The sequence below is a fragment of the Canis lupus genome, chromosome 27 (genome assembly GCF_003254725.2).
Source record: "Canis lupus dingo isolate Sandy chromosome 27, ASM325472v2, whole genome shotgun sequence".
Lineage (NCBI taxonomy): Eukaryota > Metazoa > Chordata > Mammalia > Carnivora > Canidae > Canis > Canis lupus.
In genome coordinates this window covers 1,030,697-1,045,832 of record NC_064269.1, presented here as the reverse complement: position 1 = coordinate 1,045,832, position 15,136 = coordinate 1,030,697, and the positions used below count along the sequence as shown (strand labels likewise).

General features: G+C 40.7%; 1 protein-coding gene across 7 annotated transcripts in view; it reads right to left on the bottom strand.

The window, feature by feature from the left end:
* CBX5 (chromobox 5) overlaps positions 1 to 15,136 on the bottom strand; it is a 37,995-nt gene that overhangs the window by 18,125 nt on the left and 4,734 nt on the right. For 2 of the 7 annotated variants that reach the window (XM_025458695.3, XM_049102908.1), the window contains exon 2: positions 142 to 320. In XM_025458695.3, coding sequence (XP_025314480.1) covers positions 142 to 278 — 137 coding nt within the window. In that variant the 5' untranslated portion in view covers positions 279 to 320. Of the gene's footprint in view, positions 1 to 141; positions 321 to 747; positions 1,326 to 2,051; positions 2,153 to 2,292; positions 2,450 to 13,273; positions 13,383 to 14,457; positions 14,561 to 15,136 lie in introns of those variants that run through there. The other 5 variants (XM_049102906.1, XM_049102907.1, XM_025458696.3 and 2 more) reach the window with 5 other exon arrangements.

Here is a 15,136-nt window from a genome sequence, read left to right as displayed (position 1 = left end):
TCTTTAATTTATTGCTACGTCTTCAAACTCTCAGGAGGAGTGCAAGTGAGGAGGGAAAAAGACAAAGACGGCAGTGGCTCATGGGGAAGGAAAAAAGGTGTCCACCTCTACAGAGTCCTAAGGCCTAAAAGAAGCACTTACTCAGAAAAGCCTTTCCACTTCAGTAGATATTCCACTTGCCCCTTAACTACACGCCTGTCTAGCACCTTCTCCACGACATACTCCTCCTCATCCTCTGAAGAAGAACTGTCAGCTGTCCGCTTGGTTTTCTTTCCCATGTCGCAAGCTGTTCCACCTGAAGGACTAAGGCCACCGGGTTCCTGCAAATAGGAAGGACAGTATGGTCAGAATCCATGCAAGAAGTTAAAACTTTGTCTCTTCTTGATGGAACGCAGGGGGTATAACACAAAGTTGCCATGTACCCTTCTCTTGGGTCTTGATGCATTCTAGAGGAGTCCTAAGAATATAAGCAAAAAATGGGTCAATCACCACTTTCCCAACCACAACTTTCTTATCAGCTCACAAGGCCAACATCATTATTATAGACACAACTGTGTAACTTCTCTAATTTCAGATTCCAAAGACAAGTGGTGTGGTATATTACTCCTGAGTACTTCTATAACTGTTTTACAAGCCAGGAGCTCAAATAAATGCAGAAAACTATTAGTTAAAATAACAGTGATAGAATTAAAACCTTTCCCTATGAAGTGAATAAGGTTCTTCATAAAAATGAAAAAAGAGGGGCACCTGGATGGCTCAGTTGGTTTCAGCTCAGGTCATGATCCCAGGACTTCTTGTAGTCAGGCTCCTTGCACAGCAGGTAGACTGCCCCTCCCCCTGCTTCTCTTATGTTCCCTCCCAAATAAATAAATAAAATCTTAAAAAAAAAAAAAAAAAAAAAGCTCCAAAATGTAACCTCAGCCCAGAGAATCTTGTCTAGTCTCTTAGCAAGCTCAGGTATCTTTTACCACTGTCTTCAGGGACTTGGTATATCTCTCTCTCCCTTAAACAAACTGAGCTTGTCCCTACAGAGCACCCATCAGTTCACAAAAGCAAGGCTGGCATCTCAGATACACTAAGCCACCTTTTTCACTTGGGGATGGGAGAGAGGCAGAGAGAGAAAAAAAATTTTAGTCCAAAAAATAAAAATTAGTTACTGGATTGTTCAGTAATTCTCATGGCTCAACTAATCCAAATAGTTGAGGAGGTACCTCTCTTAACTGGAGTTGACTTTGGGCCAAAGGAAGAAGAGGAGGAAAAAGAAAGAAGTCTGGCCCCAAACTCACATCAACATGAAGCCTCAAAGCACAGAGGAACCATTCATAGGCCCAAGGAAAGCTGAAGCAAGGCAACACAAATGGAAATTGAGTTAAGCTCAGAAATATGCACAACCAGGGGGTACTCAACGCAGAATCTAGTTTTTTTAAATTCCCACATTGTCGTCTCCATAATCATTTTTAAGAATTCTTCTTTAACCATGTTAAATGGTGCCTACAGTCTGGAATATAGAGTAGCAGGAATTGTTTTCTTAGCTGAACTCCATTTTTATTTTTCTGTAAGCTTAAAGGATTTTTTTCAGCACTCTCTAAAAATATTTCCATCCTGACTAGAAGACGACTCCCAGGAACAGGAAAGGCCACCACTACTAATCTCAGAACTGTGTTCAAGTCAAGTAACATAAAAAGTTGCATTTATCAATTTACTTCAAGTTAGCAAAATTTAAGGAATTATTCCAAGAACATCTAGTTGGAAACCATATCTCTAGAACCTACTAGCAATAGGTCTGCCCACCCAAAATACTGTCTGTATCCACTACTGCCCTGTAAAAAAAACTTAAGTTTTTATTAAAGTACTTTACTTGGAAAAGGGGACGGAGGGGGAGAATGTAGACAGGAGTTTCAAAATATTTTTTCCATGAATTTAGAAGAGAGTCCTAAGCTTCAAGAAAAAAAAAAAATCTTATTTATTTAAAATAAAAACAGCCTCTAACCTCACCAGAGACAGGAAATGTCATATTCCAGGGAGAGTACCCCACCCCCACCCCCACTCACCTTGGAATTTCCGGGAGCTGAGCTGTTTAGGTCAGAGCGCTGGGGTTAAAACCAGCCCCGGGTTAGATGCATGCAGTTAAGCATTGTGGCTATGGCCTCCCCTGCCTCACGAGGAAAAACAAGGATTTACATATGTGTTCTTCAGTTTGAGGGAGAAAAGAAGAAAATCTCCCTTTATACCTTCATGCAGAAGAGGAACCCCAAAGGTAGAAGATGAATGGGGGTTCCCTCCTTTACCTACCGGATCGCCCCAGTTCTTTCTTTCCCTCTGGGCTAACAGGAGGGGCCTCCCCTCCCAGGTCTGGGGCTTGGCGGGCTGGCAGCTCCCCCGCCCCCACCCAGCTGCCTGGGAGCCACTGCGCAGCTGTCCCAGCCCGTTGCCATGGCAACTGGCAGCAGTACTAGACTAAGGGGGGGGAGAGGCAAACGGAAAAGTTAAAAGGCTTAACTTTCCTTTTCAGTGAAGACTGGGTGGAGAAGTTGGAAGGTACTCCCTTGGTCTCAAAGCAAAGGCATTCAGAGCTCAAGGGAATTGGTTCTTGCGTTTTAAACCCAAAACCTGTGCTTATTCCTCTAAGAGCACTGGGAATTAATCAATAGCATTTTAAGATCATCTAACAGGATTATAGCTCAACTAGAAGGGGGAGGGGAAAAGCTAGGCCCTTCTACAACAGGATCAGTACAAACCACTCACCCCTAACCCAGCCCACCAGAAGCACTTTAAATAAGGCCTTTTTTGCCATCTGTCACTGAACAGTTAATTAAAATTGCTTGGGGGATGAGGGGATAGCAGGAAAGGGGGGGAAGGGAAGTATTTCAGGATACTATACAACTTTCCTTCTTTGAGGGATTACTAGATACAGAAACACAATCCAGACACTTGAAGCACTATTAAAGAACCTATCCACCGAAATTAACAGGTAGGAAAAAAAATGTAATCCTTATGTAGTTCTTAAAAAAAGAGGGGAGAACAGTTCAGCCACAACTGTTACTGAGTTAAAACCACTTTTCATTAATTGTGACTGTAACATTATGAAACAAATTTTCAAATAACTACTACCCACCTGAAGCATTAAGATATAATAATTTAGGGGGATCCCTGGGTGGCGCAGCGGTTTGGCGCCTGCCTTTGGCCCAGGGCGCGATCCTGGAGACCCAGGATCGAATCCCACATCAGGCTCCCGGTGCATGGAGCCTGCTTCTCCCTCTGCCTGTGTCTCTGCCTCTCTCTCTCTCTCTCTCTGTGACTATCATAAATAAAAAAAAAAAAAAAAAAATTAAAAAAAAAAAGATATAATAATTTAAAACTCCGTATCAATAATCCCTAATACCTGAAATAAAGGATGATAGAGATAAAGAAAAAGAGCTACTTAGAGACCTGCAGTCCCATAAAGTTTCTTCTCTCTTGACCCTAAAGAACATTTTCAAGAGCTCTAGAGCCTTCTGCTTTACGGTTCAGGTCTTTAGAGCCAGAGGTTGCTGCCACAGGAGAGTAAGAAAAAGGGATAATCAAAAGCAAAGAACCCAACTGAGGAAAAAGCAGAAAATAGTGATTAATAACAAATTATGAAATAGAAGAAATTTTAGGGTATAAAAGTAAAGTAGACAGTTCTTAGCTACAGAAGGTTTCCTGAAATTTGAGTGGAACTGTCAGAAAATGTTTGGGTAAAAACTGCCTTTTTGGACTTTTTCCTATAACTTTTTAATACTTTTTGTAATTAAAGGATATAAAAACAATGCCAAAGGAATTAGATCAGGGTTCCAACTCTGTGATTAACTTGCCATGTGTGATCTTGAGTAAATAATTTGAGATTTAATCCCAGAATCACTAAAATGGGCCAAATCCCCATGGCCTACCTCCTTGGGAAGTCTATAAAGAGACGAAAGAGCTGGTAAGTCCCCCAAAGAGAAGCTTTTATAAAAATATAGGGCCAAATACAACAGCAGCAGGAAATACTTGACCTTCCAAATTCCTAAGCCGTTAAACCCTATCACATGCAGTAACTCCTGCAGCTCAACATGTTAGTAGATAGCAAGAAAGAAGTAGCTATTAAACTAGGCACCAGTAAACTAATAAAGCTTCAGAGAATAAGCAGCAGGTACATTCTCTCTTCAGGGTAAAAATACTTATTCTTACTCCTTAAAACTCAAAAGCACTGGAGATAGCAGAATGAAAAGACTAACAGTAATTCTGTGAAGAGATAAAGGACAGGAAAGGATGACAGCAACATTAATATTTTGGTGAAACCTTTCAGAAAAAAGGAAAAGTAAAACCCACAAAGGAAAGACACTCTGGTGTCTACCCCTTCCCTAAAGCATCCGGAAATAATGTCAGATCAATTTCCTCCTTCCCACTCCTTAAGAACTACCTAAAGGGCACCCAGCTAAGGTCCCTTTCTCTTTGGGAAATGGGTTTTGTAACAGCTGACAAATCAAATTGGGCCTGATGCCAGGAGTCAGAGTCCAACCATAATATTCTGTAAAGAATGGCACGCAACTGTCTTGTAAATCTCCTGGACAGTCACAGATCAGAAGCTGGCAAGGATGACGACATAGTTCTGATGGAATGTGTCTTATCTTAACCTTGAAGTTACAGATCTGCTCAGGAGCAGCAGTAAGAAATGAGAAATGCACTCAGACATTGGAGGGGATATAATTCTCTTTTAGACACTGCGACCCGGAGTATTAGGGTCAAATGAAACACAAAGCCAGACGGACAATTTAAGACCAGCGCCTGGACCAGATAAAGCATCAAGAATGGTGGTTCACGCTGGGCTTGAGAGGAGGGAGCACTCAAGTAGGAGAAATGAGACATGGCTGGCAGGATGATGGAGTGATTAAGGTAGAATCCCGATACCATGACGAAGGAAGAGAGGATGAGCCTCTGAGCGCAACCCTATCCTTGTGGAAATCTCCATAGGAAGGGGTAAGCAGCTTCTCAGGTTTCTAGAGTCTCTCGGGCATAACAGCTCTCAGCCCTTTCTTGACTACACACAGTAACTGGTAAAGGCATCAACAACTATAGACAGATGCCAGCAATTCAACTGCCCATCAGGACATGAGAAAAGAACAGGCCCCACCAACTGTTCGTATCAATGATACAAGGCAAATTCACCTTACAGGCCTCCGATGGCTGGGCAAAAAAAAACCTAAACCAGGGATCTGGTGAGAAGTCAGCATTGGAAAAACATCAAAGAGCTTTGTGGTCAGGCACAGTCAGAACCCACATTCCAAGTCGATGACAGGAGACTTCTTTAACAGATAAATCTTCCAGGAAAAAAAAAGGGGGGAAGAGGTGAGGCAGCAAAGCAGAAAGAAGAGAGACCAAAAAATCCCACTCAGTATAAGGGGGGGAGGGGAACCATTAAAATCAGTCCCCAGAATTTAGGCCATTAGAGAAAACTGGGGCAATCCAGAACAACAGAGGTAATGGATTGCATTTATCAATCCTGGAATCACAGAATCACCCACACAGGGTTTCTGGGATCTGTTTGTCCAGTTCAGGCTCTGCTCTAGTCCCTCCAGTCACTACTTTGCAATGCCAGCTGTCTTGGTGTCTTTTCTTAGATCTTGGTGTAGCACATTTTATTTTCATCACTACTTACGAGAAAAAGTATATATACAACATAATTCTAAATCTTTCTCTGAGCTTGCTTTGTATTTTTAAAAAAGTAATGAAAACCAACTGGTAAACTGCTTCACTGAACCACCCACTGAACTATTTGGAAGTGGTAGTCAGACCAAATGTCAAAACACATAATCAGTGAGCTCTCTCTTCATTTTAGAGTTTCTTTTTTTCCCCAAAGATTTTGGGTTTCTTTTTTTAAGACTGTATGTATGTATGTATGTATGTATGTATTTGAGAGAGAACAAACATGAGCAGGGGGAGGAGGGGGTGCAGAGGGAGAGGGATAAACAGACTCCCCGCTGAGCGGGGAATCCAATGGGGTGGGAAGGGAGAGCTCCATCCAAGACTCTGAGATTATGACCTGAGCCAAAGGCAGATGCTTGACCAATTGGAACACCCAGACACCCCCCCCAAAGATTTTATATTTAAGTAATCTCTACCCCATTGTGGGGCTCAAACTTAAAACCTCAAGATCAAGAGACACATGCTCTACCAACTGAGCCAGCCAGGCACCCCTATTTTAGAGTTTCAGTATAAAATCTGTAAGCCCAGTAAGAAGGCAAAATTCTCCAGGAAGAAAGGCATTCTAAAGACGGGAAAGGTGTGAGGGCATATGCAAAGCTCCCTGTCACATGTATTAATTAAATATTCTGCTGATGAGTGACTTCAGTTGGCCCAGGCTTGAGACATTCCCATTTCTCCTCCAAGGAGCTTTGGGAAAGTTAGTGGCTTAAGTGAAGATTAGCTTTGTCAGCTATAGCACCGTCTTCTGGGCGTCCTCTATATAGCCTTATTGTAATAAATAAAACAGATGAAAAGAAACCAAATTTACAGAACCATTTTTATCTGGTCTATATTCTTTGTTCTTTATGGATCTAGCAGCACCAATGATTTTAAGTTTGTAACACACATAGCATAAAACTAAAATACCCTCTATAAAAATGTTTTCTTCTACTAGATTTATGATTTCCAAAGTATTAGCCATGTGGCATTTTAACAAAAACACAGCATAGAGATACACATTACAGCTGTCCTGGCTGTCTCAGGTTTTGTTAAATGGGCTGATAACTATCACTCCACCTCCACCAAAAGCCCATGAGCACCCAATTCAAGAGGAGTTAAAAGCTTTTTAAATGTCTATTTAAGAGACTGGATTAGGAAAGAGTTGAGGAGGAAGATTAACTGTGGTCGTTAACACCCCTATCATTAACAAGCCACATATAGACAACACAAACTTTATTAATAGAAAGGAGTGTGGAGAGAGGAAATGCTCTCCCTTTGGCTAGTGCAGTTCCAGTTTGTGATTCTTTAAAAATCAGGCCAAAGCACTGCCTCAACCAGTCACAAAATTATTCTAGGGCAAAGTATTGTTTGTTGATTATCCAAGCCTCCTGCTCCAGGGAGCAAAGAAGCTTTTGTTCTTTTAGATTAAAACATATACATTATAAATAGAGATAAAGACTGCCTTATAAATTTTGTTCAGCTGTACTCTCCTCCAAGCTCTGACCACCATTAAAAAATCTAAATGAATGTGTACTGTAGCAATTCTCAGAACTGCTTAAAGTTATCAGTCTGGTTCACTGGCATATTTAGCAGTAACACAAATTCTTGAAATCTTATTATGAGAACACAATCCCACAAAATAATTTTAAATGGGATTTTCTGTCCTTTATTAAAATCTACTGAATTTCTTCTCTCAAGTGTCAGTCGTCTTTAAATTTAGTTAGGCCACACCTAAATCCATCACTGGGCAAGGTTAGATATCCAATTGTTCCAAGATTTATGAGAAAGTAGATAATTTGGCATCACTATGGGCAAATGTCTTCCAGATGGTGCTTTCCAACAATTCCATCCTTGCAATGGACTGAACTCTGAAGGCACCAGTCTCATATGGGTGTGATTCTCACAACCACTCCTCTCTTAATTAAATGTGAAGCATGAACTAGGAGATCCAGTCACCTTTCATGAAGAACCTGGCAATTTCACCATAAATAAATGTTAAGAAAAATGGGTTAGAGCCATGTCGGAGTAGTTACTGTGAATCTTAGATTTTTACATACCACTATGGCAGAGCATGTTCACAAAATACAGAACGGTTAAAAGAGAACTAAAGTATCTCTGGTCATATTTTTCAAAGAGCCATAAAATTAAGACATAGTGCTTTATCTGGCACCATCCAGCTTGTACAGATTTTGGGTTACAAAGACCCCTTAAGGTTACTCCAACAGATCCTCTAATTTAAGGAAAAGCCTCTGCTATGCCAGACAATTTATAACCTTAGTTTATTATTTTTTTTAAGACTTTATTTATTCATGAGAGACAGAGTGAGAGCCAGAGACACAGGCAGAGGCAGAACCAGGCTCCCTCCAAGGAGCCTGATGTGGGTCCTGGACCCCAGGATCACATCCTGAGCTGAAGGCAGATGTTCAACCACTGAGCCACCCAGGCGTCCCTCTGATAGGCTTAGTTTAGAGAAGACATTCAAAACACATAAAAACTAATTTGCATAAGGACACCTAGGTGGCTCAGTGCGTTAAGTGTCTGCTTTCAGCTCAGGTCATGATCCCAGGGTCTGGGATCTAACCCCGCATCAAGCTCACTGCTTATGTTCACTCTCTGTCAAATAAATAAATAAAATTTCTTAAAAAAAAATCCATTTGAATACCATAAACTAAAAAATTTCCAAAATATCTCTAATTTAACTGCTGAAATGCTAGAATTTAAGTTAATATGCTAAAATCTGATTAATACATGCTGACAAAAAAAAGGAGTTTTTATATATTTGGAGTTAGAAAGATATCTCAGACTGTAAAAAACTTCATGGAGTAAAAGAGAGCATTCCTTCAATATATGGCATAATTTTGTGCTTTGTCATTACCTTGGTATATTAGCAACATGAATTATATTGAAGTCATAGCCTACAATTTAGATAAATAAAATCAAGGCAGTATTGAACTTCTTCCCATCCCATGCAACGGTATCCTTGGCAGCTCCTTGGCCATCTATTATGATCCTGACCAATTCCTCTCTGTGGCAATTTAAAAGCTGTAAAAAAATACATAATGGGTGATGACAGGAGAAACAAACCCACACCAGAAATTATTGAACCTTGTAGGTCTTTGCAAGTGTCTCTATTGACATTTAAGTGTGAGTTACTATGCCACAATATCATAAAAGTGTGTTCTACACTTCAGATATATTGATAGTTAAATGCAAAGAAAGGCCACCACCAGATTAACGGCTAAAAGAGAGAGCCAATCTCAGACCACCCAGCTCTTCCACTGAGTGTTCTGATGTGTTCCTTAAACCAAATAAGAGGTTTCTTTTTGTCCACGTTCCAACCACAATCCTAATTTAAATCCTATGCCAAAGGGATGATTGATACTGCATTTCTAATCCTTGTTCTGGGGTATTTATTGCATGGGCACTGAGTCTAACCCAGTCTTCAACTTAAGGGCTGAGGATTTCTCCTTGGTGAAGTCAGCACTTGTTAGTCCTGTCCCCAAAGGGACAGTCCTGTTACAAAAAAGCTACTAAAGGGGCAACTTGTTAACAGTAGCAAAAATCCAGGACTAGGAATAAGATGTGGTCCTCTCCCAAATTAGGTCACTGAAAGGTCAAACTAGACAGTTCACTTCATCTTAATGGTATTATTTGCCCTACTTATAGGTCTGCTATGAAGGGAAGGAAAAAAAACCTGGTAAACACTTAAAAATATAAAGGGGGGCGGGTGACTGGCTGGTTCAGTCGGTGAAGTATGCAGCACTTCATCTCAGTGTTGTGAGTTTGAGCCCCAGCTTGGGTGCAGAGATGACTTAAAATCTTGGTGGGCAGCCCCGGTGGCTTAGTGGTTTAGCCCCATCTTCAGCCCAGGGCATGATCCTGGAGACCCGGGATCCAGTCCCACGTCAGGCTCCCTGAATGGAGCCTGCTTCCCCCTCTGCCTGTGTCTCTGCCTCTCTGCGTGTCTCATGAATAAATAAAAATCTTAACAAAATATATATATATATACATATAAGTGAAATAAAAGTTTGCCTGATAATAGATGAAGTTAAAAATAACGAATGCCTTAATAATCGCTCCTCCCTCACCTATTTTCTGGAAGAGTTTGTAGAATTGGTAATACCTCATCCTTAAAGGATTGGTAAGGAGAGAGAGAAAAAAAAAAAAAAAGATTTGGTGAAACTTACCAGTGAAGCCATCCAGGACTGGAGTTTTCACTGGGAGAACATTTTCAATTACCAATTTCATCTCTTTAATAAATATGGGGCTAGTGAGGTTCTGTATTTCTTCTGAAGTGAACTTTGGCAGTTTGTCTTTAAAGGAGGTGATTCGATTCATCTAAGATACGGAATGTACTGGCATAGTTGTTCGTAATATTCCCTTATTACTTTTTTCAATGTCTCTAGGATCAGTAGTGATATCCCTTTTCTTGCTCCTGATAGTAGTCATTTGTGTTTCCACACCCCCCATCAGATCTGCTTGTTTTTTTTTTTTTTAAGATCTGCTTGGTTTATTAATTCTACTGATCTTTTCAAAAACCAACTTTCACTTTCATTGATCTTCTCTATTTTGTTTTATTCTTCACCAACTACCTACTGCTTTTAATATTTTTCTTTCTTCTACGTAATTTGGGTTAACTTGCTCTTCTTGTCCTAGGGTTCTTAAGATAAAAGTGTAGGTCACCAGGGCGCCTGAGTGACTCCGCGGTTGAGCATCTGCCTTTGGCCCAGGAAGTGATCCCGGGATCGGGGATTGAGTCCCATGTCGGGCTCCCTGCATGGAGCCCGCTTCTCCCTCTGTCTAGGTCTCTGCCTCTCTGTCTGTCTCTCTCATAAATAAATAAACTCTTTAAAAAAAAGTTAAAAAAAGAAAGGTGTAGGTCACGGACTCTAGACCTTTCTGCTTTTTTAACTGAACCATTTAGTACCTTTTTTAAAAATGTATTTTATTTATTTATTCATGAGACACAGAGAGAGGGGCAGACACACAGGCAGAGGGAGAAGCGGGCTCCCTTGGGACTTGATTCCAGATCCTGGGATCACGACCTGAGCCAAAGGCAGACACTCAACCACTGAGCCACCCAGGTGCCCCTGAAACATTTAATACCATAAAATTCCCTTTAGGGATTCCTACGTATAGCTCAGAGCCCGCTTCTCCCTCTGCCTGTGTCTCTGCCCCTCTGTCTGTGTCTCTCACAAGTAAATAAATAAAATCGTTAAAAATAAATAAGTAAAATTCCCTTTAAGCACTGCCTTAGTTACATCCCACAAATTTTAAGGTCATGTTATCATTTTTATTCAGTTCAAAATATTTTCTAATTTTCGGATGTCTTCTTTGATCCATGGGTTACTTAGAAACACGTTAATATAATGATATATATATTTCAGTTCCAACATTTTTTTCTTTCATGTATTTTGAAATTTTATTATTAGTTGTGTAAAACTTAGGGTTGTTATGTCTTCTTGATGAATTCTTTTATCATCTAATCTGGTGTTAGCTATCTGTCCTACCTACCTCCTGTGTCTGTTATGGAAAAAGAAGAAAAAAAAAAAAAAACCTCTTTGGAAAGTATACAGCAAACAGAAGGTAAGATGTCTGATGATAAAGGAAGTTAAAATAACTCTAATGAATTTCCTGAACTATCTGTAAGTTATATCTATGCTTGTCTCCAGCTATTCATATAAATGGGGTTTGCCTATGTTTTATCAGATCCTTAGATTTATTGTTGTGAAATACTGAACAAATTAACAGTATATTACCCTCCATAACTTCCTGTGAGGTAAGTGAGTCTCACTGATTTAGGGATGAGAAAGAATGTACACGGAGTTCAAGGATCTGCCTCAGACACCAAACTTAAGCTAGATTTCCCAGCCTGTTGGTTGACCTCTTTAGCAGGGCATTTTATTCCGACATAATTATGCCTGCTGACTCAGATGTGAACTTGCTTTATTCTAAGAAATGGAGATTTTAATCGGAGAAATACTTGAATTCAATTTGGTTCCTCCTCCTCTACATGTAAGAAATAAATAATGACAGTGTATAAAAAAATCAGATCTTTGAATAGTCTTTTCAACAACACCATCTCAATCCCATGTTTTCTAGTGTCGTTTCTAGCAACGAAGCGTGACAGAATACGCACTCAGTTAAGTCTGAAGAATAAGACTGCATGTGAAAAAATTTAAAACTAGGGATCCCTGGGTGGCGCAGCGGTTTGGCGCCTGCCTTGGCCCAGGGCGCGATCCTGGAGACCCGGGATCGAATCCCACGTCGGGCTCCCAGTGCATGGAGCCTGCTTCTCCCTCTGCCTGTGTCTCTGCCCCCCCCCCCCGCCCCGTGACTATCATGAATAAATTTAAAAAAAAAAAGAGGAAGGAAAAAAAGACTATCATAAATAAATAAAAATTTAAAAAAAATAGACTCTTTAAAAAAAAATTTTTAAACTAGCTCCACGACCTAGTTTCAGGTAGAAAAATGTGTCAGTGTTTAATTTTGACAAACTACTCTTACTGGAAAAGAAATCCAGACTATACATTAGGATAAGAGTGAAAAATGGCCCAACCTATCCATTACACCCTTTTTAGAAAACCACATACAATTAACAAATTTATTATCCTGTGTTAATACCCCAAGGATCTGACAACCAGCCAACAAGTCAGTCCTCAAATCCTAGGCAAGACCTCCAAAGGCCTATACTGGCCCAAAATATTAGAATGAGTTCTTCATTCACATTTAAAATCACTGACTTCAAAAACAAAATCCAAGACAGTTCAGGAATCATTTCATGAAAGTCTTTAGTCTAGAAGGCTAGCAGCAATCACCTAACCAATTCTTTCCATATAAGATGGAGAAACTAGGGACCAAAGAGGGCAAATGGCTTACCTAAGGTTGTATCAGTAGTTAAAGACATAAGTGGGAAGAGAATCTAGGTTTCCTAAACTTTAATTTCCATTTGCCTCTCATTTTTAAAATAATTTTTCCTTTGGGCGCCTGAGTGGCTCAATCAGTTAAGCATCCAACTCTTGATTTCAACACAGGTCATGATCTCAGGGTAGTGAGATGGAGCTCCCTATCAGGCTCCATGCTGGGTACCTGGTTGGCTCAATGATTGACTGTAGCATCTGCCTTTGGCTCATGTTTTGATCCCGGGGTCCTGGGATTGAGTCCCGCATTGGGCTCCCCACAGGGAGCCTGCTTCTCCCTCTGCCTATGTCTCTGTCTCTCATGAATAAATAAAATCTTAAAAAAAAAAAAATCCTCTCCTTCCCCCTCTGCCAAAAACAAATAACCTTTTCCTGAAACCAGAAAAATTAAGTAACTTTTTCCTTTTTTAAAAAACTCTTTTTATTTGAGACAGAGCGTGCCCATGCATGTACAGAAGCTGCATGAGTTGAGGGAAAGAATCTGAAGCAGACTCTGCACCAAACACAGAGCCCCACATGAGGCTTTATCTCATGACCCAGAGATCATTACCTGAGTCAAAACCAAGAGTCAGTTGTCTAACACACTTAGCAGCCGGACACCCCGTAAGTTTTCTTTTTGAATTACATAAACTTAGGGGGATCCCTGGGTGGCTCAGCGGTTTAGCACCTGCCTTCTGCCCATGGTGTGGTCCTGGAGTCCCGGGATCGGGTCCCACGTCGGGCTCTGTACATGGAGCCTGCTTCTGCCTCTGCCTGTGTCTCTGCCTCTCTCTCTCTGTCCTTCATGGATAAATAAATAAAATCTTTAAAAAAAAAAAATTACATAAACTTGGATAAGAGTTGGAGAATTAGGGCAGCCCCGGTGGCTCAGCGGTTTAGTGCCGCCTGCAGCCCAGGGTGTGGTCCTGGAGACCCCGGATCGAGTCCCACATCAGGCTCCCTGCACGGAGCCTGCTTCTCCCTCTGCCTGTGTCTCTGCTTCTCTCTCTCCTCTCTGTGTGTTCTCATGAATAAATAAATGAAATCTTTATAAAAAAAAAAAAGAATTGGAGAATTAGGGTGTAGTGGTCTGACTGATGACCGCTCCCCTCCCAAGACACCTAAGCCCTAATCCCTTGAGCTTACGAATATTACTTTATATGGCAAAAGGTGTGACTAAAAGATGTGAAAGAAGAAATCTGAAATTTACCCCAGAGTATCTGGTTGGCTCTTAAACAGAATTCCTTGTATCCGTGTAAAAGGCAGGAGTTCTGAGACAGAGACATGGAGAAGACAATGCAAAGACAGAGCAGGGAAAGATAAGGCTGACCACGATCAGAAGCTGGAAGAGGCAAGGAAGGGCCTCCACTCTAGGGCCTCCAGAGGGGGCTCAGCACCTTGACTGTAGACTACTGGCCTTCAGAATTTTAAGAATAAATTCCCACTGTTTGAAGCCACTAGGGTTGTGGTAATTTGTTCTAGCAGCTACAGGAAACTAACATACAAGGGAAATAAAATTTTAAAAATCATAAACTGGACATATATAAAACAAATTACTGATCTAAAAAAAAAACTGTGCTTCAAGTAACCAGAAGAATGCCTAAAAACCTTAATCCCTGATTTCAAAGGGTAAGTTGAGGCAACCAGAGACTGTAATTTATCCCCCCAAATCCTGGCAGATCCAGGAAGACAAACTCAGCAAGGTCTAATATTTACATAGCTGCTAACAAGAACAGTGTAGGTTTTTCCCCAAACATGTTAGCTAGTGGAGCTCCTGGACAGACTAAACATAGGCACCAGTTGTCGCTGTGGGTGTTCTGCCAACACAAGTGTAAAGTTGTCATCAGAAATGAATATGTGGCTTCGAGTAGCTTACAGAAATCCAACAAAGCTGTATCTTGGACTCTGCACAAGCCAACTCTTCTCAGGATGACCTGGACTCCTTCCCATTAGTACAATGATCAGCTAAAAGGCATCCTCTATAAGAAGGAAAGGAAAATCAAAGTTTATGTCAGGGAAAAGAGGTAACTGCCCAGAGTCCAAGTTTATGAATAACAATGTATAAACGGCAGCCACACCAAGCCAGTTACAAGTGATATCTCACATTGCAATTTACTACTTTTAAAATCAATATTCACAGCACACAGCTCTAAACCCAATTTCATGTAAGATAAATGGAAACAAAAACAGACTAAGCAAAAGAACAAGAAAAGGCATAAGAAATTATTTACCAAGGATTGTTAAATGCACTATTCCCTTTATTTATTTATTTATTTTTTGAGATTTTATTTATTCATGAGAGACAGAGGCAGAGACACAGGCAGAGGGAGAAGCAGGCTCCATGCAGGGAGCCCGATGCAGAACTCGATCCCAGGACTCCAGGATCACGCTTGAGCTGAAGGCAGATGCTCAACCGCTGAGCCACCCCCGGCGTCCCTAAATGTGCTATTCCATAAGATCCATAAACCATGCTGTGTGGTTAAATAAAATACCTAAACAAAAGTAAAAATTATTAATCTTCCTCAGAAGCCTCTATACCCTGGATACCTTTCTCT